This window comes from Lycorma delicatula, chromosome 5 (assembly GCF_047948215.1).
Source record: "Lycorma delicatula isolate Av1 chromosome 5, ASM4794821v1, whole genome shotgun sequence".
Classification (NCBI taxonomy): domain Eukaryota; kingdom Metazoa; phylum Arthropoda; class Insecta; order Hemiptera; family Fulgoridae; genus Lycorma; species Lycorma delicatula.
The window spans coordinates 127,120,332-127,147,678 of NC_134459.1; the positions used below are offsets into that span (position 1 = coordinate 127,120,332).

A 27,347-nucleotide genomic window follows, 5' to 3' on the forward strand; every position below is an offset into this window, starting at 1 on the left:
AAATGGAAAACTGGGAATTCATGCTGTGATTAAATACTTTTTTTATGAAAGTCTTAAGTGCAGAAGCAAACTAAAGAAGAGCCTGTTACAACAATGGGAAACTTTTCTACATCAAATACAACAGTTAAATGCTAGGTCGCAGAGTTTAAAATGGGTTTAACATGGAGTAGCGATGAACCACACAGTGGATGCCCTTCTGAAGTGACTAGGCCAGAAATGATAGAAAAAGTGCATAAAATCATTTTGGCAGATTTACGAGTTAAAAACAAGTTAGCTGAGTCTGTAGCGGTGTCAAAAGAACGCATGTGCAATATTTGGTCATGCACAAGCTGCGAGCCAACCAATGTGTATGCTGAGTTTGCATACACCTAACCAAAAACAGTGCCAAAAAACAATTTCAAGAAAAATTTTTATCAATTTGTGACAGCTGATGAGACTTGGATTCATCACTATGCTCCAAAGATAAAACAACAATAAAATGAATTGGCAGCAGGTTGAAATAGGTAAACCTGCTCAAAAAAAAAAGTGATAACTTTTTGTGAGTGTTAAGTTATGGCATCTCTTTTTTTAGGATGCATGTGGAATAATTTTCATTAATTATCTTAAAATTGGTGAAACAAGAAATTGCAAATATTATGCGACCCTATTGCGGCATCTCAGCAATGAAATTAAAAACAGCCACATTTGCAAACAAAAAAGAGCTGACAATGCTCTAGCTCACACTTCAGCCACTGCATTGGCAAAAATCAACAAACTATGGTTTAAATTGCTCTAGCACCCTCCCTCCATATTCACCTGATCTGGCTCCCAGCAACTATCACTTGTTTCCTAATCTGAAAAATGGCTTGGAGGAAAGAAAATTTCTAACAATAGAGTTAGTGCAGTCGCAGATGTTCATGTTATACAGTAAAAGTTGGTTATAACAAGATTCTAGGGGTCGATCAAATATGTTCATTACAGCCAAATGATCAGTACTTCCAAGTTGCCACCTTGTAATCGTAAATTTTTATGCCGTCATTATCTATTATAATACAAAAAATATACTGTACACCTAAGAAGACGCAGTTTTAAAATAAAGCATTGATGTTTTGTATTATAGACTAACAAATGAAATTTACATGTAATACAGTTTTTAGATGGTATTATGTTTTGCTTTTAACCAAAACTGTTAGTGTTCAATGAATTAGCAAAAAAATGGTAAAGAGTGCCGTAGAACTTATCAAAATCATTGAGGAAAGTAACAAATGAATACGACACAAAAATTTCTATATCACATATTTTTATGTACAAACTGTATTTATTACATCTAAAAAATCATTCTAATTATTTCTTCTTCATTCTAACAGAATAATTCAAAACTTAATTGTGCATATAGAGTAATTAGCCTTACAATAATCTTTTATTTTTGTATGTTTAATAATCTTACACCAGTAATTATCAAAACAGTTTTGTAGTTTATTCAAGTACTTCATAAACTCATCACTTACATTATTAGTCTTGCTAAACGCTGTTAATTTTTTAAAACATTCTTTGGCGTCAATCACTTATACAACTGGGAGAGTAGAATCATCTTTGTTTTCAGTTTCAGCTTCATTATCATCTGCACAACTATGAGTTACTGCCGTAATAATATCTTAATCGCACAGAATTTTTTTAGTATGTACGTCGTGATTGGCTGATGCGTAGTCATCCATTGAGTACTCTTGAACGGCTGATTTTTTTTTGTAGATTTGAGAGTGGTATACTGTCTTCAAGGTAATCTTCTGTTGAAATATGGCGTGCCATATTTTTTAGCAACAAACACCAAAATGAAAACACATTCATTGATGCGACTACAATGTTACTGTACTGTATTTGGGTATTGGGTATCCGTTCGATCACTTTTAACGCAATACTGTTTAACTGATTTAATGGTTCAGTCCTGTATTTTTAAACTGAAAATTGTGATTAATTAATTTACCAGTCAGGGTAGGACAGGTAGATTTTATCTTTAACTATGCCCCTCTTCAAACTTTCACTTAAATCGTTTAAAATGTGTTGTAAGAGTTCGATGAACCTGTTTGGGCGGTTTTGACAATCATTGTTTGGCTTGTCTTTCCTGTAATTTTGCAAACAGAAAAACCTGAGTAATTAAAATAACTACCGGCCTTTGTAATGCCAAATGGAATTTGTATTGTACATACTGTACAACGTCCTGCTACAAACCTTTTGTTCACCCTTCAGACCTGACCTTTTCTTTTTCCTGCTTAGCCTCTGGTAACTTTAATTATCAGAGGATGAATAAGGGAGATATGTATGAGTGTAAATTAAGTGTAGTCTTGTACGGTCTCAGCCACTCCTGAGATGTGTGGGCTAATTGAAACTCAACCACCAAAGAACACCGGTATCCATGATCTAGTATTCAAATCCATGTAAAAATACCTGACTTTACTAGGACTTGAACACTGGAACCCTCAACTTCCAAATAAGCTGATTTGGGAAGACATGTTCACCACTAGACCAACCCAGTGGATTTTCAGACCTAAACTAAACACGCCTAAGATAAAATGTCACATCTAAATAAATAGTAAATGTATATTTTGTAGATGAAGAAATGGAATTTCCCTTTCATTGAGATTATTTAGTTATTTAACTTTTTTTCAATTACAGTATTTAAAAAAATTAAAATGCTCATAATAACCAAGTTTATGATACGTCAATACCTCACTAAAAGCAAGTTAATTTTATCATTACTGAAATAGAAAACCAAACACATCCCAGAATTTTGCTTGTTACAACCAAGTTCTCATTACAAGCAAGCTCGTTATTCGCAAGTTCCATTGTATTAACATAATAAATGACTGTTTTAATTTTCTCCTTTTACAATTTCATTACAGTTCATAAGATTTATGGCTTATCATATTTAAGTAAATTTTTATAACATGTCACTGTTGGTATTTTATATATAAAATAAAAATAATGAAAAGCTAACCAACAATTACAAAAACTTAATTGTTGGTAAGCTGAATTCTCATTATTTATATTTTATCATATTTAGTCATAAGACCCATTTTATAATTATACAGACTATAATTTTGGTAATAATTTATTAAAATGTTGGGATAAATGATTAAATCTGGGATATAATTTATTTAACCTAAAAATAATAACTCTTTTAAAATAAATCTTTAAATTACAACAACAAAAAACCATCATGATTAATATATGAATAAATTCACTGAGCTTCACTGAGCCTCATGTATGCAACCAGCCATTACCGTTGGTGTCAAATGTTAAACAACCTGAACCCACACTAATAATTTGTTGCTCTAGCCTTTTAGCTCTAATTTCCTTTCCTATTATAGAAAAACTGCAGCTGTTTTGGATTTTTGCCAGTGGATTAAAAATAACGTACGCAAGAAACAATATACAGATGTGAAATGTTAACATTCACCTAATGCGATGACATGACAGAAAGAATAAGGAATGGAAGGGGAGTGAGGTAGGGAAGCTGCATATCACAAACACTGTTTAGTATACACCTGGAAGAAATAATCAAATACTGTCTGAATGGGAGAAGAGGAATAAAGATCAGAGGGAGAAGAATAGAATGTCTAAATTTTGCTGATGATATGGAGGTACCGACAAAGCCCAAGTAAACTAATTGAAATGCTTGACTTAAATGAAACTTGTGAAAATCAGCACACGAGGATAAAATAAAAATAGGAAATGAAAAGCATATTAAGAAATTTCAGTATTTAGGATACTTTATAACTAACTGACAACCTTACTTGCACAGTATAAATTAAAACAATATGAAGAAATAAGCAGGCATTTATTAAGGGCAGACTGCTATGTGGAAAGTTAAACTTAGCATTATGGAAGAGATTAATTGAATGTTTTATTTGGAGAGTGTAGCTTTATAGAGCTGAAATATGGACAATGAGAAAGGAAGACAGGAAAACAAATAGAGGCTTTTCAGATGTGGGTGTGGCACAGAATGTCATATAGCATGATCATGTAATGAAAAAGAATTAAGGAGAATTGGAGAGAACACGAAAGAGCTACACGTGATTGAACATTTTTTTTTTTTGCGGTGGGGGAGAGAAAACGCTTTCGCGTAATCACCTGGGTTAAAATAATAATAAGAGGCTTCTTCTAGAATATTAAAATATTACCAAAATATAGTCAAAACTATGATGAAAACTAAGATAATAATAGGGATAAAACTGAAACAGTAAAAGAAAAACAACAATTAGGACATACATGAAACATAAATAACAAAATAATATCAAATTTTGACAGGTTAAATCTTAAGTATATTAATTCTTTTTAAAAGTAATAAATACCCGGTCTAGTATATTCTTGTCAGTTCCTTGGACACGCTGTATGTCTCTCTGCAATTTAAATTTGCAATGCAAGGCTGCATATCATATGTGGAGTGCATATGATATCCTTGTGGAGTACAAGGATGTGATGCACAGTTAAGTGGCAGTTGCATTGGACTCACAATGGTGCGCTCTCCGCTGACATCAGGTGTCCATGAGTGGCTTTGGTATGTCCTAATCGCAATCAACACAGGACTATTTCCTCACAGCGAATTTTTCTGCATGAAGAGTCATGATGAATGGTAACACCATTTTTTTTATGAGTTTATTATCTACTGTAGCAGTCCAGTAATCTTGCCACCTTCTTTGCTACAGGCAAGGATGTAACAATATTTTCATCTAATGATATTCAAGGCCATTTTGATGCCGTACAGTTCAGTATTATAGACACTTGTAATACCAGGTAGACTAAATACATAAGTTCTGCCATTTACAATAAAAGTGCATCCTACTGTATCATTCTGCTTTGACCCATTTGTATATACTACTGTGTCTGGATTTGTCTTGTGATAGAAAATTGATTGAATACAGGAAAAGGAACAGACTAGGGCATTGTATGTTTGTTTATTAGTGGATGCAATAGAAGGCTTGGTGAATGGAAGGAAAGGAAGGGATTTCAAATGATGGATGGGATTATGGAAAAGGGAAAATATGTTGAAACAAAGGGATTAGCAAAGGATAGAACAAGGTCACGGCTGCTTACCTGCCCTAACAGAAGAACACTATGAATGAATAAATGAAAATACTAAGGAGAAAACTATGAAGTGTTAGCTAAAATTTCCAAGAAAATTTTGAAAAAATTAACTATTAACATAATAATTGGCAAATATAAACTAATATTTAAAATATTTTAAAATTATAAATAAAAAAATTTGAAAAAAATTCACAATATATATATATATATATATATATATATATATATATATATTGTGGTTCTGAAAGTTATACAACAATAAAGCATTTCTATGTGGCTAACCCTACAGTTGATGAAAACAGCAACACTTTAAATCTTAGCTCATCCATATATCTGAAACAGTAGTGGTAAATGAGTTAGTTAAAAACTGATTGGGGATGACCAGAAAAACGTTGCCAGTATTATTTATTTAATTATATAAGTAAGTAAATAACTTCTATTTAAGCTTTCTACTGCATTATTTTGGGAATAATTTGCTGTTAAGTAAAATATATAAATGTTTTAAAGTCATAAATATTTCACTTTACAGACAATTACCTGTTATATAATTATTGCTTCAATTTTAAAAAAGAATTTAGTTAGATAATATTATTTACTAACAATATTTTCTGTTAGTAGTTTACCAGAATAAAAAAATTAGTGGTAAAAGTTGACCATAACCATCATCTAAAAGTGATTATTCTTAATTCCAGATCATAAAACAGCTAAATAAATAACAAACCTAATTGTATTATCAGAGCTACCACTGACGACCAATCTATCTCTGTACTGAAGACATGCAATTCCTCTTTTATGACCATTTAATGTGCGTACAAATTCACAATTTGATGTATTCCATACTTTAATTGTTCGATCACCACTTGCTGATACTATATATTTTTCATCAAAATCAACAACATTAACAGCTGCTCTATGACCTACCAGAACTCTTCTTAGTGTAATTTCTGTCTGTGACGACATATCCCATACGGCTATTGAACGATCCTTGAAAAAAAATTGAGAAAAGAAATAAAATCAGCTTTGAGAATTAGTTAAAGATAAATTACTTCAATTAAGAAAATAAGCAATATTTCAGAGGTAATATTCTAAGTTTATTGTCAAGTAAATTACTGCTTTTTTTACATCCTTTGGTTCAGCACTGGAGTGTTATTTAAATTATAATTATACATCATTCTTGGTTGTCAGAGCAGGTCTAACTGTTATTTTTTTTACTTTTAACACAGTTTACAAAATTTACAAATCATAATGTATAATAATACTAAAAATAAACCCCCTAAAAAATTTCTTTTGCACAATTCTTTCTTTTATCAATGCTTCTGAAACTTATCAAAACCAGTCAATTTTGGTGTTTATTCCTAAGGATGAAGGTTCAGTCCATCCAACTAGTGTTAGATGTAATACTGTTCCCAGATACAAGAATACACTGCCATTTTTATGATGAAAGGCAACATAAAATACTAAAAGTAAAAATGTAATACATTGTAAAGAGAGGCAATCAGTGCTTTTGTACTTGAAATTACTAAGTTGAATGAATATGGCTGTTTAAAACATATTTAGAATGCAATTAAAATTAAATGAAAGCTCATTAATTCTAACATAATATCAAATAAATATCAAACTAATTTATTGACTACTTTAAATTTACAACAAATATCAACTAGAAATACCTTAGAGCAGGTAACCATCATTCCATTGCTAAAACGTAAATGTAAAACAGCTTCACAATGGTGAATTAGTGTATTAACCATTTCTCCTGATGTAACATCCCATACTCTTACAGTACTATCACTTGAACCACTTATAATCACTTTATCATCATACTGAAGACATAATACACTGCCAGTATGACCTGTCAATACCTAAATAAAAAAAAACCCTAAATTAATCTTTTTTTTTAATTTGCTTCCAGTCTATTCACAAATAATTCAACAACTAGGAATGCTATAATGAAGATAAAATATAAGGCATAATTATTTAACGTTCTAAATTATAAATATAAAAAACTAATAACCGATGATTTGCATTTGCGGGCAAGTTAAAAGTTTATTTAAGAAATAAAATCTCATAAGCTGAGATTTATGGTTTAGATATTTTGGTTAACCTAATTTGTCACTCTGAAATCTACAATGAAATTAAATGAATGATGTGGATTTTTTTTTGTTAAATTGTAGAACAAATGAGTACCACCAAAGTTGATCTGCAGAGAATACTGAGATGTAAAAAAACCAACAATAATCCACAAGTTATCATAAGAAGTATGAGTACTTCAATCAAAAGGGGATCATGATATGATATTAAAGAAATATTCCTCGTTTTCAAGAAATCTTTTCATCATATAAAAACCAAATAATAGTAATAATATAATAGTTAATAGTATTAAACTGAGATGCATAAATAGATGATAATTAAGCATACAGTTTTGACAATGATTTGTTGCAATGAACAGTGGTACCCAAAAATTCATGAAGTTGGTTTTGGGAAGATAATAAACTTTCCTGTTCAACTCCAGTCTAAACAAGTCCATTTGTGAGTTGACCGAGTCCTTCCTCTTCCACACATTCCTTCCTGAGATGGTGCATGGGAGATGGATCAGTTGCTTTAATTCTATCTATGACACTTTCAGGTAGCTGACAGAACAGTCACTTCTTTCTGAAGTTTAGTGGAGTTCACTGAGTGCCTGCAGAACTATATAAATCTTAATCTCCTACTTCTGTTTCTATTCAACCTAGTACTGCATTATAACCAAACTTAAAATTTCATATAAATGAAAAAAGAAATTCACAAATATCTTTTTGTAATCCTATATGAATTTAATTTAATCTGTTTGTTGACATGCAGATATTTAAATTAAACTGTAGTTCTTACAACATATGACAAGTATGTTAGCACACAACCATTTATGATTAATGCTTCCAAGTGTTCAATATTGTTTATACTCTTTTTTTTTTTTTTTGAGAAATTAAATAACTGTATATATATATATATATATATTTCCAAAATGGCCAAATTTTTATCATTATTATCATATTCTTTACAATTTCAATTATTCCCAAATTTGTTTCCAAATCAGTAATGGAATGTTTGTTTATTAAAGGGTCAGCACATTTAGACATTATAAAAACAATAAGTTAGGATTTTCTAATATTGACGACAATTTAATAGTTAACAAACATTTCATTACCGATTTAGAAACATATTTGGAAATAACTGAGATTGTAAAATAATATGATAATCATGATAAAAAATTGGACATTTTGAAAAAATATTATATATGCGAACAAATATAGAAAATAGTTCAGCTTGATTAATCTGCAGACATCCCAAACCCCGTAGGGGGAAGACACCCACCTTGTGACGTTACCGGTCGCCACACCACCTCCTCCATTCCAAGCCCTGAGAGGCTTTACCGCAGGTCGTCTTTAGACCCTGTAACTGATTACATCTCACAGTCATCAGCTAGGCCTCAGTCGAGATGCACCCAATGTAAATGCCTTGGAAGACATTTGCATCAGTAAATATATATATCCAATGTCGCCTTCACATAGGTCTCAAATGGACATCTTCACATCCAACCTAACACGATTCCCTCAAACTAATTGACCGAAACCACAGAAGCGCGAACCCTGCACCTAGTCCAGATTTGACAGTACCGTTTGTGACTGAATGTGTCAGAAAACAAAAGACTTTAAAGTTTAATCAGTGCTATACTCATACCAATCAAAATTATGTCTTATGCAACATAGAAATTCAGACCTACACCCAAATAAGTCGACCAATGTATGTCAACAAAAACAAGGGGAATGCAACCTCATTCAGGTCCCATCATGGTCTCGTATGACATTACAGTCACAATCAGGACTCCCACCAGTGGGAGGAGGGAAGCCACAACCCCACACTCCCGGTCACATGGGTTGACATACCCTGGCGACGCAGCACACCAGCAGGAGCCCCAAATCAAATAACAAACAATACCAATATAACCATGGCACGATGCCAATGTGTCTACCTCCAACCAATCAAATGACTAAGCCAGAACCCTAGCCACCTGGGATCCTAGAACGGTTGAGTACCTCGATTAAACTCCCTCTGCAGACCTACACATCACAAGAGCACGGAAAAAAACCAGCCACTATAGACTACTCCTCATGGATCATCCAGTTAATACAGAGATCCAGAAAGGAATGTATTCTCTCAAGTTCCCTCACAGCTCGTGAATGTTTGACCTCATATTGAGGACAGATGTAGAGGATGTGGTCCATTGTATCATCAGTTCCGCAATCTGCGCATTGATTCGAATCCACCAAACAAAACCTAGCCAAACTCACCCGAAAGAAACTGTGTGATATACAGATTGGGGGAGACCCATTTAATCGCACCTAAATTATACACTATAAGAAATACACCATGCATGTAGCGACCTGTGGGGAATTCATCCCACCTGAACTGCAAAGACACAACGCCCCGGTCTTCAATCTCCTGCTTTCATTCTGACGTCAATAGGTTATTTACCTTGGAAATGTAGCATTCCTTATGCTCATTAGCCAAGATATCTTTTGGTTTGAATCTGGCTATAACATGACTGCCTCGCACGAGACTGTCCTGTAACAGCCAGCAAGAGAAGTTGCTGGGACTACAGCAAAATATCCGTGCAATACCTAAAAGCCATGCAGTGAGCCCAGACAGGCGCAGCATATAGGATAATAGCTTCGCTGACACTTTTGTAGAGAACGGTATAATTCAACCCCCAATTGGGATGAATGACTCTACGGACTCCATAAAAAGCATCAGCAGCCTTTTTTGTTACATACTGTAGATGTTCCTTGAATCGAAATTTCTCATCAAGGATAACACCCAGGTATTTTTCAATCGTAACATACCGAATGGGGAAACCAGTTATCCAAACCTGCATTTGTCCGGAAGTAGCCAATCAGCCCTTAAGCTACATCATTATGGTTTTCTCTGGGCTGAAAATCATCTATGTTGGAGTGTCTCACAATCACGAGCAGCCTGGAATTCTACCTCGTTACGCGAATCCCCTTCAATCGGCAACAGCGCGTCATCAGCATAAGCGATGACACGACAACCACATGGCAATCTCAAAATCAAGGTGGAATCGAATTCTATAATCCAAAGAAGGGGACTTAGAACACTGCCCTGAGGGCATCATTTAGTTAAGGTCTTATGAACCTCCAAGCTGCCATCACACAGGGAAACAGCCCTATAGCTGAAATCTTGAAAGCACTTCTAATTTATTTTATTTTGTGTACATTTACGCTTCTGCATCTGAAACAGGGCAGAGGGCCACCATAAATTATTAAATGCTCCAGATATGTCCAGAAAAATCCCTAATACATATTTTCATGAACTAGCGGAGGTTATATCCATCACCTTTAGTATGGCATCCTCAGTGCTCTTGCCTGGTCGGAAACCACACTGGTTGTCCATTAGCAAATGATCAGTAACCAATCTAACATTAATACAAAAATATTGGACCTTCTCAAAAACCTTGCCAATCATGGGCAAGAGTGTTAGTGGACGGTAAGAAGAACTAACAGTAGGATCTTTGTCGCCACCTTTGAACAACAACACCAAGTCTACACGCTTCCAACACAGCGGAAAGTGGTGGGCAAAGAGCAACCTATTATATATTCTAGTTAGAGGACCAAGGACTACTGGAAGCGCTCAGACGAGGAGCTCCACTGTAATACTATCATATGCGGGGGCCTTGCCATACTGCAGATCACATGACGCACTTCCACCTCAGTGATCTCAGAAGAATTAATCTGCAGATAGTTTGATATTCATTTTATCAAAATTGCTGTAGATAGCAGCACTTTTGTAAATTTTAAGTAAATTTCATAAAATATTAGTACCCCACTGTATTTGGTGGCTACCCACAAGCATATTTAAGAGATTTAAAGATTAAAAAAAAAGATTGTTATATTATTAAGAATGTTTAATTTTTATTTTAATTGTCGACTACATATATGTTACACTATATAAGCAATAATTTTTAATTTCTTGACATTTTATTTAATGTGTAATTTGAGTTTTTTTAATTTTATAATAAACTGACGATGAGGAACTGATGATATGTATATACAATTAAAAAACCCACAGAGAATAACAGATGATAATATATATCAGTATACAGAAAATCTACTTCTAATAATATAACATTACATAAAAAATCAAATCACCCTTGGTCTCATAAAATTAACACTTACATAAATATGATCAGTAGAGCATCATCATTATTTAACATACATAATAAGAAAGAAATGTTAAATAAGTTTATAAACATCACAAAATATATAGCAGTTGAAAGTGGATATGATATTACTTTAATTGATAATATTTATAAAAATAAACATCAAAACACAATAATAAAATAACCTTATAACCAATAAATAATAACACACAAAAGTGGAAACATATCTTAAAAGTATTTATATACTAACAACATCATTTAAAACATTACTAAAACTTACAATAGAGAAATATTTAAACCAGCGTAAAACCTGATATCCACATAATAAAATATTTAAAAAACAATAATAAAAGAAATAATCTGTGTGGAATTTATAAGTTTAAATGTAATGATTGTGATGGTATTTATTTTGGAAAAACAAATAGGTTCTTTAAAGCTAAATTTCTTTAACATTACAGACATTACAAAAATAATAGATTAGGGTTTTTCTAATACGGAAAATCATCTAACAATAAACATTCTATTCTGATATTAACACAGATTTAGAAATATTAGAAATTAATAAGGATGATATAAAATTAAATACATTAGAAAATTTTATATATATAATTACAAATAAAATTTCTATTTGATAAACCATCAGACAGTTTATAAAAACTGCAACAGATAGCAACACTTGTATAAATCAATTCACAATTATCAATATTTTAGCATTTTTATTGTTATATTTTTAGTATGCAATAATGGAATTATTTCAATCATGACTGAGGATTCAGGATCCCACAAAAGAAGTTCCATGAAAAATTAAGGTATGCCTTACCTCAATATTCTGAATTTGGTGGTTTATATAATTTAACAGTACAAAGGTATAATATAAATGATTAATTTCAGTAAAGTAAAATATATATATATATTTACAGAGTATCATAAACATAGTAAAATGAGAGAATGGATGAATTGAAATATATAGAAAAGTCATCAAAAATTATTCAGCTGATTCTTAAATAAATATCCAAAATAAATAATAAACATTACTGCCTCATGTAAAACTTATTGTTATATTTTTAATCTATTACTTACACCTATATGAGAATCAAATAATCATACCTTAACACATTGTAATGTATTTCTATCCCATATTTTTATTGTATTATCACGTAGGCCGGAAACAATTTTATGGTCATCATATTGCAAACAATAAACACCTTTAGAATTTTCAGATCGGCAATTTATGCGTTGTAAATTATGACTTCCCATTCTCCAATTATTTTCTATACTCTATAAATAAAACAAATAATGATAAGATTAAAAAAACAATAACAGGAGTTAACATGCAATCTAATGATTTACACCCATGACAGAAATATGAAAAATCAATTAATTTGTTGTTACATCTTGATGAAAACAATGAAAAAATAATTTTTTATTATTTGATGCTTTCTTAATATACAAAAAAAGTTTATTTTTTAAGCAGATGGCTATAAAGACACAAAAGAAGATAGGAATAATGAGACTATAGAACAAAACTTACTTCAACAAGGTTATGAATATCTAACAAACAAATTGAAAATGTTATTAATATTCAGTAAAAAATGATTTTTAAATGGTAAGAAATTTGTAAAAGCATTCTTAAAAATTTTTTAAATAAAATAATGAAGATTTAGCAGTCAAATGAATAAAACCCTAATTAAAAAAACAAAAAAATACTTTTAACAGTTGGGATAAAATTCTAAAATGGTCACTCATCAATCTTTTAATTTGTCAGTTTTCTCATCCCAAAATTTTATACGATAGATAGTTTTTTTGTAATTATGTTAATGAATTATGGAACCTATCTGGTAAATTTCAAACACTGAATGAAACTTATTACCTCCTAATTACAACTCAAAAGTGTCAGCCATAATGGATAAAACTTATTATCATTTTTATAAATAAATAAATAACACTAGCATTAAAAAATGATGTTTGTATAATTACACATTCAAGTAACAACTACTATGAGTTGTGTTATAAGCCATTGCTATGAGATGTAAATAAACATAATTAATGCAAATTTTAATGTGCTAAAATGTAAAGATTATGTTAAACAGTATGCTGATAAAGGACCACGCAGAGCCAAACTACAATATCCAAAAGTACTTCTAATTAAAAAAAAAACCATATAGATATAAAAAAATAACTGGATATATTCTTATTAAAAATCTGATAAAAAATGAAACCACATACAAGTTTACAAATATCATCAAGACCAAATTTTAAATGGAATAAAATAAAAACATTTCTAGCTGGAAAAAGGAACTCTTTGAACTACTGCTTTGCAGTGATACAAAATCTCCAACTCACCCACCAAATTAACTTGTTTTCAGAACTTACAACAGTGATAAAGAAAATTAAGAATAAAATAATTATTTTATTAAATCAGAATTTTTTAAAATTAGATTTCTGGAACAACGGATTTTAAAATTATACTGAGGCAAATACAGTTAGCTGTTCTGGTCACTTCTGTATAAAATAGGACAGTAAAATGTATATCAGTATTCCTGTCTTTAGAGATGCTATTCTTCATAAATGCACAGAAAAAAATACATCAATCTTTCATCATTGTCGTGTTTTTCTAATATACATTAGAATTTGTAATTTAGCCTTTATCAAAATATCCCAGCTAATGCCTTTCCAGTTTATTATATATATAAAAAATAACCTTACTTGGATATCATCTGGTTTGAACAGACAATTTAAACAAATTTGTTCCCAGATAAATATTTTCTGAACAAAATTTGCCCTATAAAGCAACATTTATAACAGAGAATCCATAATATATAATGTATGTACCCCTTATGATACAAGAAAAAAGTGGCATAAAAAAATTGTGTTCCCAATCTAATTAATTTGGTGTAACCGATGAACAAAAGAGAGAGAGAGAGAGAGAGAGAGAGAGAGAGAGAGAGAGAGGGGACCACCCTTAGAATTTTCTTCTTAAAATGCAATGAATTGAAGCTTTCAAGAAATTCTACAAAAAAATAAATAGCGTCTACTCCTAGCAAAATAAAACATTTTTAAAAGGGGGTGATACAATTTATATAATGATGTAATTTACATTAATGTTCCGTGGTTGGAGAAAATTTGAAACTTCCAGAAAAAATCCACACTGTGAAACATAGATGAAAATGACAAATGGATGGATGAACTTGGAACTTCACCAATTAGATGGCAATTCATATAGAAACCAAGTCAACAACCCAGGTAAGAACATCAATGATATGCAAGAAAACTTATTTTCTTTTTACATGAGTTACAAACTTAAGTTTATTTTAAATGTTTTGTTGAACAATGAAAAAAACTTGTAGAAAAACAAAGAAAAAATTTCAAACAAAAATTAGTGAAGAAACATATTTATTTATTGCCTTTATTGATTTTATATATGTTTTTAATGTTCAATGTAGTCATATTTTTACAGTATTTAAAAAAATTTTTACATTTGTTTTTTAATTACAGAATTTTATTTTTTATATCAATTTTATACTTTCTACCACAAAAAATGGGTATTCAAATATTATCCAAAATGTTCACATCTGAAATCGAGTCTATCCCTTTATTTTATCGAGTTTATACCACTGAAATCATAACAATATATCAAAGTAGTACAGTAAAAAGTATTAACTCAAAACCAAAATAGAAACTATAATTTGTTAAATCAAGTAAGTGGTATGCTTTGTAATAAAACAAAAGGTAATAACAAGCAAAAAGAAATAAAGATTAAATCTAAGTGTTCTCATATATATATATATATATATATATATATATATATATATAGAATGATTTACATAGTGTTACTAGCAGCTTTCTAAGCTCATTGTACAGAGTGTCAACTTAAAAAAGTCCCATCACTTAGTTTAGTCCATAAATAATAATTTATTGGCAAACACTTACATATAAATTTACAGAAAGTGTTGAAAATGATATCCATCCACATCTATGCACTTGCCAACATGTTTAACCATATTCCTGGCTACTGTTATTAGCTGTATTTTATTTCCTGGATAGCACTGATAATGGTTGTCTTCCGATTCTTGCAGGGTGTGTGGATTACTCTTATAAACAATTTCTTTCAAGTAATCCCACAAAAAGAAGTGTGACCTAGTCAGATCAGGGGATCTTGGTGGCCATAATCCTTTAGAAAAGATTCTTCTACTGAAAAAATCCTAAGGCATCTCCATAGTAAAGCAAGCTGTATGGCAAGTGGCGCTGTCCTGTTGCTACTAGCAGTCACACTCATCCTCTTGCAGTAAGGTAATGAACTGTTGGAAAATTTCTTGGTAGACGGCAGCATCATTTTTAAAAAAAAAAAAAAACAAGGGTTCTATTATTTGTCACCTTGGATCTACACACCATTTACCTATTTTTTGTGGGTGGAGGGGAGATTCAAAGAAAATGTGCGGGTTTTCAGTACCCCAAGCCTGGTATTTCCGACTATTAATATACCCACCAAGGTGAAACACACTTCATCTGTGAAAAACATTTGATCTAAAATGCCAATGTTAACTCTAATGAAGTTCTTGAACCACTGACAGTAATGAACCTTTTAGCAACCAATACGGATAAAATTTCATTTCAGCTATATCCTCACTGCAATGTGGGCTGAGCCTAGTGATATCTCCTTTCCCAGCTTAGTCTCTGCAAATTTTTATGAGATTTTTATAACTGTCACTTCATTTCCTGTACGACCTGCATCGTTAAAACTAGCCTGTGTTGGGAACATTCAGATCTAACACCAAACCTGTTTCAAGAAATCTTTTAACTAACCTCCGAATAACACATTTTACTAGTGATTCCTTTTCAAATTTCTCCCTAAACTTTCACTGAAACACAACATGAGATTCTGTCTCTAAATGTTTCCATCACGAATACACATTTTTCAAAACTGCATTTTAACAAACATCACATGATTACACAACCTTGTTCTTGCCAGTGCTTGACACAAACTGGCAATACCGAAATGGGCAAGCAATAAACAGTTCTCCTCACTCCAGCTATAGTCATACAAACATTTCCCACATTATTTTACTAATCATCTCACACCAATATATGCATGTTAACAAAAATAAGCACTTAGTGTAACTAGCGAGTGACAGACCCCTTTTAAGTTGAACACCCTGAATTAATGAAAAAGGTTCCAATAAACATGGGCCCAGAAAAATTCCATTAGGGAGTTACAGTTGGTGAAACATTTTCCCTTGATTCTTGGGCATAGTGAAATAAAACCTTACTGAAATTCTAGGTACCCAAATTTAAGCTGTAAACTTGATGGTTTCTTATGGATGTTGACCTGACAAATTGAATAAAATAGGTTTCAGAACAGTATCTCCAGTTTTTTTCATAATATTTCACATAAAATAGAAAACTTTTGTTAAATGACCAATAAATGCCAAAAGTTTATTATCAAAACTTGTAGAGAATTTAATTTTGAGAAAATTTATATAAAATAGTTCAATAAATCATAAATACAAGTTCAAGAAATTTGATTTTATTACTAACATGATAAAATTACTAACGTGAATAAAATTGATTTTATTCACAGAAAGTGAAGGGATTACACATACAAAGCATGTTTACTTTCCTACAAAGTGCAATGAAACAAAAAAGTGTTGTATCAGATATAAAAATAACATTAAAAAATTAATAAACTAGTACTAATGTTAGTCAGACTATCAAGTTTATATATCTTACTCAAATATACTGTAAAATTGAAAATTTGAGAAAATATGTTTTGTTACCTAATATTCAATAGCTGTTACCAAATATTATTTGGTAACAGAAATCAGCTGGCTAACAATGCATTTTATGTAATGTAATCAGTGCATTGCATGTTCTGCATTACTACTATGAATTGTTGCCAGAACTGTGTACTTTAGGTGTGTGTGTATGTGTTTGTATTAATTGATGTCATGCTGCAGCAATGCCTTTATTATTTACAACTGAAGAATACGCCAACACGGTACTACTTATCTTGGGATGTGCGATAGAAACTTTTTGAAACATTTCCTAATCGCAGAGTTTCACATCCTGAAACAAATAGTAGAACATTCCATATGCTATGAGAAATGGGTACTCTTCCCAACATTAGTACTCACTGCAACCGTTCTGCCCATATCATAATGCCATTATTGATGAAGCCATTATCGTGGCTACTTACTGCAGGGTGTTAGTATACAACTGCTTTCCGAGTGGTTCAGAATTTCTCAGTTTATGGTATGGAGGACACTTTATTACAAGCCGTATTCTTACCATAATCAGAGAGTACAAAATCTTCAACTAAAAGATCCTGCTCTTCATTTGCAATATTCCAACTGCTTGAATATAAATCCCTGATCACACAGGTTCATTTTATTTACTGACAAGGCTCAGTTTACTCAAGAAGGAATCAATTACTTTCACAACAAACACACTTGAGCAGAAATCAATTCACATATGACAGTAGAATGTAATCTTCAACGCTGATTTAATGCCAATGCTTGGTGTGGTTTAGTTTACAATCAGTTAATTGGACTATTAATTCTCCCAAGATGTTTAAATTCCAACATTTACTTGGAATCCCTTAAGGAACAATTGCCACTTAGTTTCTAAATACGTATGAAATTTCAGCATATGGGGTGCTTACCCACTTTTCATGTGTTGAATCAGCTACTTAAATGAGCAATTTCCAGAGCAATGGATTGGCAACATCAAGCCAACAAGATCACCTAATCTAACATGCTAAGATTTTTGTGTGTGGGGTTGGATGAAAAAACTGGATACAAGTGCCAAATTTTATATGCATGAAGAAATGGTAGCTCATATTAAAAATACTGCTGCATAAATTAAGAAGTAATTCAGAATTGCTAACAGCAATAGGAAAACAAATTTTTGAAAATTTACTGTAAACTTTAACTAATGTATCAATTACATTTTAATTTGTTTTAAAATTGTATCAATTGTATGTTAACTATAATTGAAGTTAACATACAATAAGTAATAGTAATAAAATCAAATTTCTTGAAATTAAATTCTGTACAAGTTTTGATAATAAATTTTACACATTTATTGGTCATTTAGGAAAATATTTGTTTACATAGGTAAAAAAATGTTTTTTGACAACAAATTTTCATGTGGGATATTATGAAAACTACTGGAGATATAGTTCTAAAACCTATTTTATTCAATTTGTCAGGTCAAAATCCATAAGAATCCATCAAGTTTACCTCTTAAATTTGAGTATGATTTTACACTCTTTTCCCAGTAATCAGGACATCTTCAGCTAGTTGTAACTCACTAACAGAGCGTATCCAAACCAATGTTTATATGAAATGGTTTTCATTATTTTTACTAGTTGAGTTAGCTCAAAAAACGCTGTTAACATTAAGTGTTAGTATAACTCCAATCTCCTCTAGACAGAAGTTAAGGTTTTAAGATAGAATAATACACAAAAGCGATTTATTGGGAGGACTGAAAAAAACTTCATAGCAAAATTTCTGACAATATAAACAATCTTTATTAAATAGTTAAACCAATTAAAAGGTAAATCAAATGGTTCTAAAATGTGACAACAACCCAATTAATACAATTGTCATATATTTACTTGTAATTTTGTGAACAGCAGACCTTGCTCATTTTGTAATTAATAATTCAACAAACTAAGTTCACAATGAACTAAGAGTGGAAATTAGAGTAAAATACAAAATAAAATTGGTGGTTATAACTCATTATGGAAGGTCTCATCAATGCAAAAAATGTACTTATTATATTAAGAATATCATACAAATTATTCAATCACTATACAATTATAGCAATCACTAACAGATGACTGTTGAATGAGTATTTCCAACAAACCACTATGGTACAGGGATATTAGATCTCCATTTTTTTTTTTCTTAACATATACAGCATATCTCAGGGGAGATCGTAAAAAAAATAAAATTATTGAAAAATCAATGTAAGATTAAGTATTTAATAATTTAATGAGAGAAACTTCACATACAGTAATATAGTGGTATCACAGACAAGGATTGTTAAGCTTAGAAATTGAATGTCACTAACAAAGTGAAATATATGTGTAGCTGCTGCTGAGGGACAGACCATAAATGATATGCGAAGTCAGAAATGAAGGAGAATGTGTTGAAAACAGAACGTTCCCTTCAATCACACTTCCTACTGAATAAAAATAATAAACAGTTACCATTTTGGAATGGAAAATTTCATGAAAATAAGTAAAAGAAATTCATTCCATCCATTGGAACAGTATAGCAAAATTTAGAACTTCTACCTTACTGAATAAAAACCTCTGCTAGATCAGTATATACATAAAAAAAAAATTAAGTGAATATCATGTTTATTTTAAAAATAATATTAAAAAATAAATAAATAAAATAAAGTATTTAAATACAAACCTCTATATCCTGAATTATTTTAGGAAATAAAGTTCTATAAAATTTATGGTTAGGATGTTGTTTTCCAGGTTTTGGTTTAAATAAAAATTTTATCCTGGGAAAAAAAAGAAACATACATAAGATCTCACTGGAAAAATCTAATGATTACGAGTTTATATATATTATTTTATTATTTATTTATTAATTATTTTTCTAAAATTGATCCTTTCAAGAATCATATTATTCTGCACTATACAAATTATATTAATCCGATCAACCAAAGTACAGAATAATAAAAAAAAATAGGATGACACCTACCTTATTCCATAATTCAAGCAAGAGCGCTTTCGCGAGTCCCTCACATCATCAGTTGCTCTGAATAATTTTTCAAATCATTTGTACCAAATTACACATTAAAATTAAAATCCTATACTATACATAAAATTTAAAATTGTGAAATGATCCTTTACCAAATAAAATCAAAACAAAAATTAAAATTAAATTTCATTTTATTCTGTACTTGGGTTGATTGGATTCATATACTAAATATATTAACAAATAAACAAGGCAAAAAATAATAGCAAATTTTAGAAATAAAAAAATTCAGATTAATATATATAATTACATAACCTAAAAATTAAAAAAAAAAGCTGTAATTAACAGTCAGTCACAAAATGTAAAATGAAAAAATAACAAAAAAACAATTCAAATATACGAGGTCTGTTCAAAAAAATAATCAAACATTTTTAATTATGTGCAAACAGAGACACTTATGTGACATGTGGTTGGCAACATTGTGTTCCGCAAACCTCTGCTCCAACCACACATTCTTGGATTGAACATGAAAGGATTGACCTCAGGATGAAATGTGGAGAACACCACCTCTTGCGCCATGAAGGTCGACATTGAATTGTTGATATCTCGTTTAGTTTTCATGTTATTGCTATTTGAGTGCAATATGTTTTAAGTGTAAGTAATATGCAATCTTTTGATGACTGAACTTTTGTCTCAATGTCTTAGCCATAAATTCAGCTTTTGTCTCTCATTATTTACACATGTCTTTGCACATTTACTTGTTTAAGTTGTCAAGAAACATCCACTCAAGGAACAAACTTTGCTGCAACTCAACGTATGTTCAATTTTTCACTCAAAATGTCATGGCATGATCCAGTTCAGATGCTAACCTCTTCTGCAAGTTCTCTGACAGTCAATCAGTGATTTACACATACCAGATCATTGATTTTCTGAATGTGGGTGTCATCAGTTGAAGTTGAAGGCCTTCTTGGTTGAGGATCATCTTCCACTGACTGATGACAATGACAATAACACAAAAACTAAAGATATCAACAATCCAAAAACATGTTACAGAGGAGGTTATGCAGAACAAAATGCTGCCAACCGCACGTCACTGAATATCTCCAATGAATGGTGTGTAATAACAAACGTTCAGTTATTTTCTGAAAACAGACTTCATAAAATAAAAAAGTATTTAGAACAAATAAAATTTTTGTAATACAAATTGTTTTAATTAGATCATCCCTAATTTCACATACATATAAATAATCTTACAGTTTATTGATTAATTCATCAGTTTTTCACTCAAAATTGTTTTATATATTATGTAATTAAAAATACTGTCAAAAATGCAATACCAAAAATTAGAAGAACGATGGATATATTTCATAAAATTCTGTTCTATTTTTAAGTTATGAAAAATTGTCAAAAACTGATTGTTACAGACCCACAGTGACCCTTAAGAGCAACGCTGTTAGAGGACAGCTGATTCAGTTACATTCTCAAACAATTGTAAATACTCTGAGATATACATTTTGTTATTTATAGTAGTCCCCTGTACCCACAGGTAGTTAGTTCCAATACCTGCAACAGATATTGTTTTTGCGTTTATAAACACAAACGAAAAGTTTCTTTACAACCATATCCTGGTAATGGGCGAGACAACAAACTACATTGATCAGAGCCTTAAGTAGTTGCTTCTTGAACAGGACATGAGGAATGCATTAGCTGTTACTCTACAATATCAATGATGCAATGGTGGCACCTTTCAGTAATTAGTGTAGCTGACCTAAGTTATCTGACCTCTGTTTTCAGACAGTTTTTGGACCATTTTCTGTCCAAAGCATGTTGTCGAAACAACAAACTAGTGCCTGAAGATTATTGGGTATGGCCAAGCCTTACCTTACATCAACTAAAATCTAAATCTAAGAATTTATCTTATAGTATTCAATTACAAACAATAAAAAATTACCAGCATTAAAAATACAGCAATAACAAAATGTAATCAACTACTGATAATTCAGTAATAAACTTCTACAAGTTATCAGAATTTGGGAATTATTTGCAAAATGTTATTACAAGGCTCGCCTGATAAATTTTGGCAGCACATGATAGCCAAAACCCCTCTCTACAAACCTGTGATAATGTGTTGAAATCCGTTAACCAGTTTGTTTTCAGTCGTAGTTAAAATGGGGTTGAGTATGGCCAAGATGTCAACACAGTTAAAACAGCGCACAGTGATCAAATTTTTAACACTAAAAATGTGAATCCTACAAATATTTTTCATAGTTTAAAAACAATTTACAATAGTGAAACTATTGACAGAATACTGTGAGTAGGTGGGTGTTGAAATTTCACAAATGTAAAGCCAGTAAAGCAACAACTGAGGACACACCTTGTAGCGGACGACCAGTTTCTGCGACTGATGAGAAACATCGAAAGTAGGAGGGCGATTTGCTTCAAAGTGATCGTCGAACCACCCAGCAATGGATTGCTATTCATTCAGTTGGCATATCTAAAGAATGAGTAGGCCAAATTTTCAAGCAAATAGGTTACCATAAAATCTATGCATGAGTACCATGCAAATTCTCTGATGGCTCTCTGCAAGCTGAAGTTTGAGCGCCTATTCTGCATCTGCCACACTTACCGGATTTGGCTCTGTGTGACTTCCACTTCATCCCTCTTCGCAAGAGGGTTCTCAAAGGTAATCATTACACCACCAAAATGAGGTGACGGAAGCTGTGGCCACTTGGATTCGTGAAAGACTGCCAGAATTTTTCAGCTAAGGTATTGCACTTTTATTCATTATTTATTTCATTCCAATATCTCTTTTCGTTCCCGTGCTACACATATATGTGCAAAATTTATCAGCTGAGCCTCATAAATAGCCACAAAATTCAAGTTATTAAAATTTTAAATTCAGCAAGGTACAATTATTTTTTTCTATTTACTAATTAGTAAACCTCATGCTGCAAATTTAACTTTTAAAAAATACAATAATTAAGTTTTAAGGTTCTGAAAATAAATCAGTCTTAACAAAAAGAAACTTTTTTATAAATGAATCTGTAACTCTATCAAGAAACAAGTTTAAAAACAAATATATTCATCACAGTATTCAGTTTTCAACAAGTATTATTTAGTAAATGTGGTTGTAGGTATAAATGAGAACTTTGACTGCATCAGCTTTACACAAAATGTACCACAACTTGATCATATCAGTCAATTAGTAAAACTCTTTAAAAAAATCAATTTCTTGAAAATAATGGTAATAAAATAACCCTCCACAGAGATGAAATATTTCCTTTTAACAATGCCTCACTCATATTTTTATCAATAGTGCTGCAAATCTTTAATTTTCTGTCACAAAATAATCTCTAAAAGAAAATAAATGAATAAAATAAAGTGTTAGTTCCTAAATAAAATATTGTAATTGATTGCTCAGCAAAATTTACAGAATTTTGATATTTTGAATCTATTATTTTTTGGCATTTTTTCATTTATTATTTTCTTCAGAATACTGTTATGATTGCATAGTTAGTCTAGTCTCTTCTTTATGGCAGAGATATGTAAATTAGTTCTAACATATTTAAATACACAAATAAAAAATTATATTGCAATAAACACTGATTGAATATTTATATTACATTTATATTTATTATACTACATGAGATTAAATCTAGAAAATACTCGTATTAAAAAACTCATAATTCTTGAACTAGTTCAGAATAAGGGATTTTTAACTGAAACTTACAGTTTTTTAAAAACTTGATTTAGGTTAGTAATTTTACTACTGATCAATTTCTGCCTCAGCCAGAAAAATAAGGCGAAGTTTTAATTTCTTAACAGATTGCTTATTGCAAATTCACTAACTGTTCAAATTTTCTGATATGAAGTCTAAAATGAATTCAGTACATGAAGAACATCAAATACTGCAACTAGTCGTTAAAAAAAAATCAAAGCAATGGAATTATTGCATAAAAAATGACTATAAATAATTTTGCCCCTACTATTACCATAATTTGTAACATTTTTATGTTATAATGGGAATAAAATATAAAAGCAATTCCTGTGGATATGTCATACCATATAGTCATCTTTCTGTTTCTGTTTAGCCTCCGGAACCACAGTAAGGTATTAACTTCAGAGGAAGAATGAAGATGATATGTATGGATGTAAATGAAATGTAGTCTTGTACAGTCTCAGGTCGACCATTCATGAGATGTGTGGTTAATTGAAGCCCAACCACCAAAGAACACCGGAATCCACGATCCAGCATTCAAATCCGTGTAAAAATAACTGGCTTTACTAGGACTTGAACGCTGTAACTCCCGACTTCCAAATCAGCTGATTTGGGAAGACGCGTTTTAACCACTAGACCAACCTGGTGGGTTAATTCCATACCATGTAATGGAAAAATCAAAACTCAACACTGATTTGAGCTCCTAACTTTAAAATGTTTTTAAGGTATAGTTCACTACTATTAAATAAATAGCCAATTTATAATAAAAGTTATTTTATAAATGTATACATAAAAAGCGAACTTTTATCATTTCCCTGTTTTAGTGACTCAGCATTACATGGTACTGATTTTATACACTACATCTTCCTAAACACAACTAAAACAAGAATGACAAATAAAATTACACATGAAAAATATCAGACTAACTAGAAATTGAACCAGTAACCAGCTAATTTAATAATACATCTAAATAAATTTACTAATACATACATGCAAAGCTAAGTCAACAAAAATCACATTTAATAAGAGCATGGTAACATAATATTTAATGATGCTTTTATTAAAACAGCTAATAAATAAAAAATAAGTAATTTTATTAAAGCAAATTAAGAAAAAATCTGCTGACCTCTGTGACAAGAGTGATAGAGTCTCAGTTTTTCATCTGGAAGGTCTCTGGTTCTAATTCCAGTCAGACATGGTATTTTTCATGTATAGAAAAATTTCCATCCCATATTCTCATATACTAGTTTCAAACTTATGTAGTGAATTAATCAAAGAAAAGAACTACTTACCATCCTCTTCTTTCAGCCAATCCTCTCCATAACGTATCTGTCCTAACTTTCCGTTCAATAAGCTTTTTCCATAACATGCCTTCAGAAATGACTCTGTACCATTCTTTGCAGACTACTTCCGCTGAACATAGCGAGTCAGCATCTAAATATGATAATATGCTCTCTGCTACATGGTCTAGCCCTTTCTCTGCTCACCAAATAATACAATCTATTAAATTTCTAAATCACACCAATAATCCTACTTAATAAACTATTTACACTACTGTGCGCTGTGTCAAACTGATATTAAAAATAAAATTTTTTGTATTTGATAAAAAAAATTACTATATATATCACTGGATAAATATGTTGTCATTTAAAAAAAAAATGAAATACTATTCTGTCAACAGAAAGAAGTTACATGTATTTTGGCATGGTAGATAATTTCGGTAGTTATATTCTTACTATGTATTGTTTTAGTACATAGGTTTTACACAGGCTTTTAGTACATAGGCTACACAGAGGCTTCCTAAAAGAAGGTAAATTAAAAAAAAAAAATGGATTATATGCTAACATATTGTCAGATATTCATTGCTTGATCAGGATACTGAGAGACTGATTGAGAACTGAAAATGTTTATATAATTACAATTTAATAGTTTAAGAACACAAGTAAAGTAAAACAAATCAATAATAGTAATAATAAAAAAAGACAAGTGATCAGAATAATAATGACAACAGCAAACAATAATAATAAATGTCAATAATAAACAATCATAGTAATCACAACCACAAATATAATAATAAACAGTGATTACATACAAAACAGAATTTAATATAATCATCTAGATTTATTTACAGGTAGTAAATATAGAAAACCAGAAATCAGTCTTGTTGACAAGAGACATTAGCATGACTGCTAATCTTAAAACTTTAAACCACTAGTCTTGTATTAACAACAATAGTACAATAGATAAGACAAGTAAAAAATTCTTTCATAGCAAATAGCTTTAGTGTTCACAAATAAAACTACCCATCAGTTTATTAATGAAATTTAGTTCATTATCTCTTTCACTTATATTCTAACAGTAACTCTACGAACCATTTCTTGTTTTCATATACTGTTCACACTGAAATTGCTTCTGACATCACCTTAATCACATCGAACATGTACGCACTAGAAATTTGCTCATAACTCCTCGCAGGATACTCTCACCTCAAACTCACATAATCACTCCTCACTTAGAACTCTCTCACAGAAAGACTGCCAACTGGTCTTTTCCCTAGAGTATTTATACTCCTATCCTCTTGACCTGCAGGGCTGGACCCAACTCAAAATTTAAGAATGATCGATAGTCCGCCCTCACATTTTCCCATGAGATTCCTACCCCGGTTCGGATAAACGGCCTGTTAGCTTTATTTAAAGGGTTTCCTTTAGCCTTTCTGGATTCCTCCCATTATTATATCTTCTAATACATTCTTCTTAATTGGCAGGAATCCATTTGTCAGGCCTGTTACAACTGTTTTATTACAATATAAAGATTAGTTAGATCTATTTTAATAAATAACAAAATCCACATATAAGGAATGGGTTGCTTAACCAAGAAGTAGTCAGCTGCAAGTGCTTGGCACACTTAAGATCATAATACGAGATAAAAATAATAATTTTTCTGCACAACAGTTTCCAAAATTAGGAAAGTCTATGATTTGCAGGTAAAACTGTAGCAGCCTAATATTGAGCAAAAACTTCATTTTTTAAAAAGAAAAATTAAAATCTGATAAGTAAACAACTAAAATCGGATGAATAAATAACTTCCTACTAATAAAGTCATGTCACAGTCCAAAGTGTTCCAGAACATTTTCTAATTTTGGTGTTTTAGGTGTATAAACTTGAAAATTAAACTTCAAATTATAAAATGAAATTATTTATACAACATACACAGAAAGAAAACCTTATATGATGTGGACAATAAAGTGTCCACTATGTCAATCACCCTTCTAATAAAGTATGAAATAAATGTTAATGCATACAACCTGGTCAAGCATCTGAACTGTTAATTTGGACTTTCTGCAGAAAATTAAATAAAATCTGTTTTTGTATAGTTAATCCTAACAATTTTTTTCACAAAGAAATATTTTAATTAAACCAAAAATATGAAAAATAATAAGCTTCTATTACTTCATAAATAAAAATCCATATTTATTAACTTCACTATCCTACATGCTACATAAAAAATATTATCACTTTTTGATATCTGGTTCATTATTAAACACAACAAAAATCAGGCTTTTTAATCAAACTTAGAATTTTGTAGAATTTCTAAATAACTTTTCAATGTTTAAATTGATATTAAAATTTTTCTAGGAAAA

General features: G+C 30.9%; 1 protein-coding gene across 8 annotated transcripts in view; it reads right to left on the reverse strand.

Annotated features, from left to right (window-relative positions):
• slmb (beta-transducin repeat containing E3 ubiquitin protein ligase slmb) overlaps positions 1 to 27,347 on the reverse strand; it is a 163,816-nt gene that overhangs the window by 22,593 nt on the left and 113,876 nt on the right. For 6 of the 8 annotated variants that reach the window (XM_075367041.1, XM_075367040.1, XM_075367038.1 and 3 more), the window contains 5 exons: positions 25,000 to 25,189; positions 19,696 to 19,789; positions 12,380 to 12,550; positions 6,729 to 6,920; positions 5,783 to 6,045 (listed from right to left, as the gene is read on the reverse strand). In XM_075367041.1, the coding sequence (XP_075223156.1) occupies positions 5,783 to 6,045; positions 6,729 to 6,920; positions 12,380 to 12,550; positions 19,696 to 19,789; positions 25,000 to 25,189 (910 nt within the window). Of the gene's footprint in view, positions 1 to 1,287; positions 2,099 to 5,782; positions 6,046 to 6,728; positions 6,921 to 12,379; positions 12,551 to 19,695; positions 19,790 to 24,999; positions 25,190 to 27,347 lie in introns of those variants that run through there. The other 2 variants (XM_075367045.1, XM_075367039.1) reach the window with 2 other exon arrangements.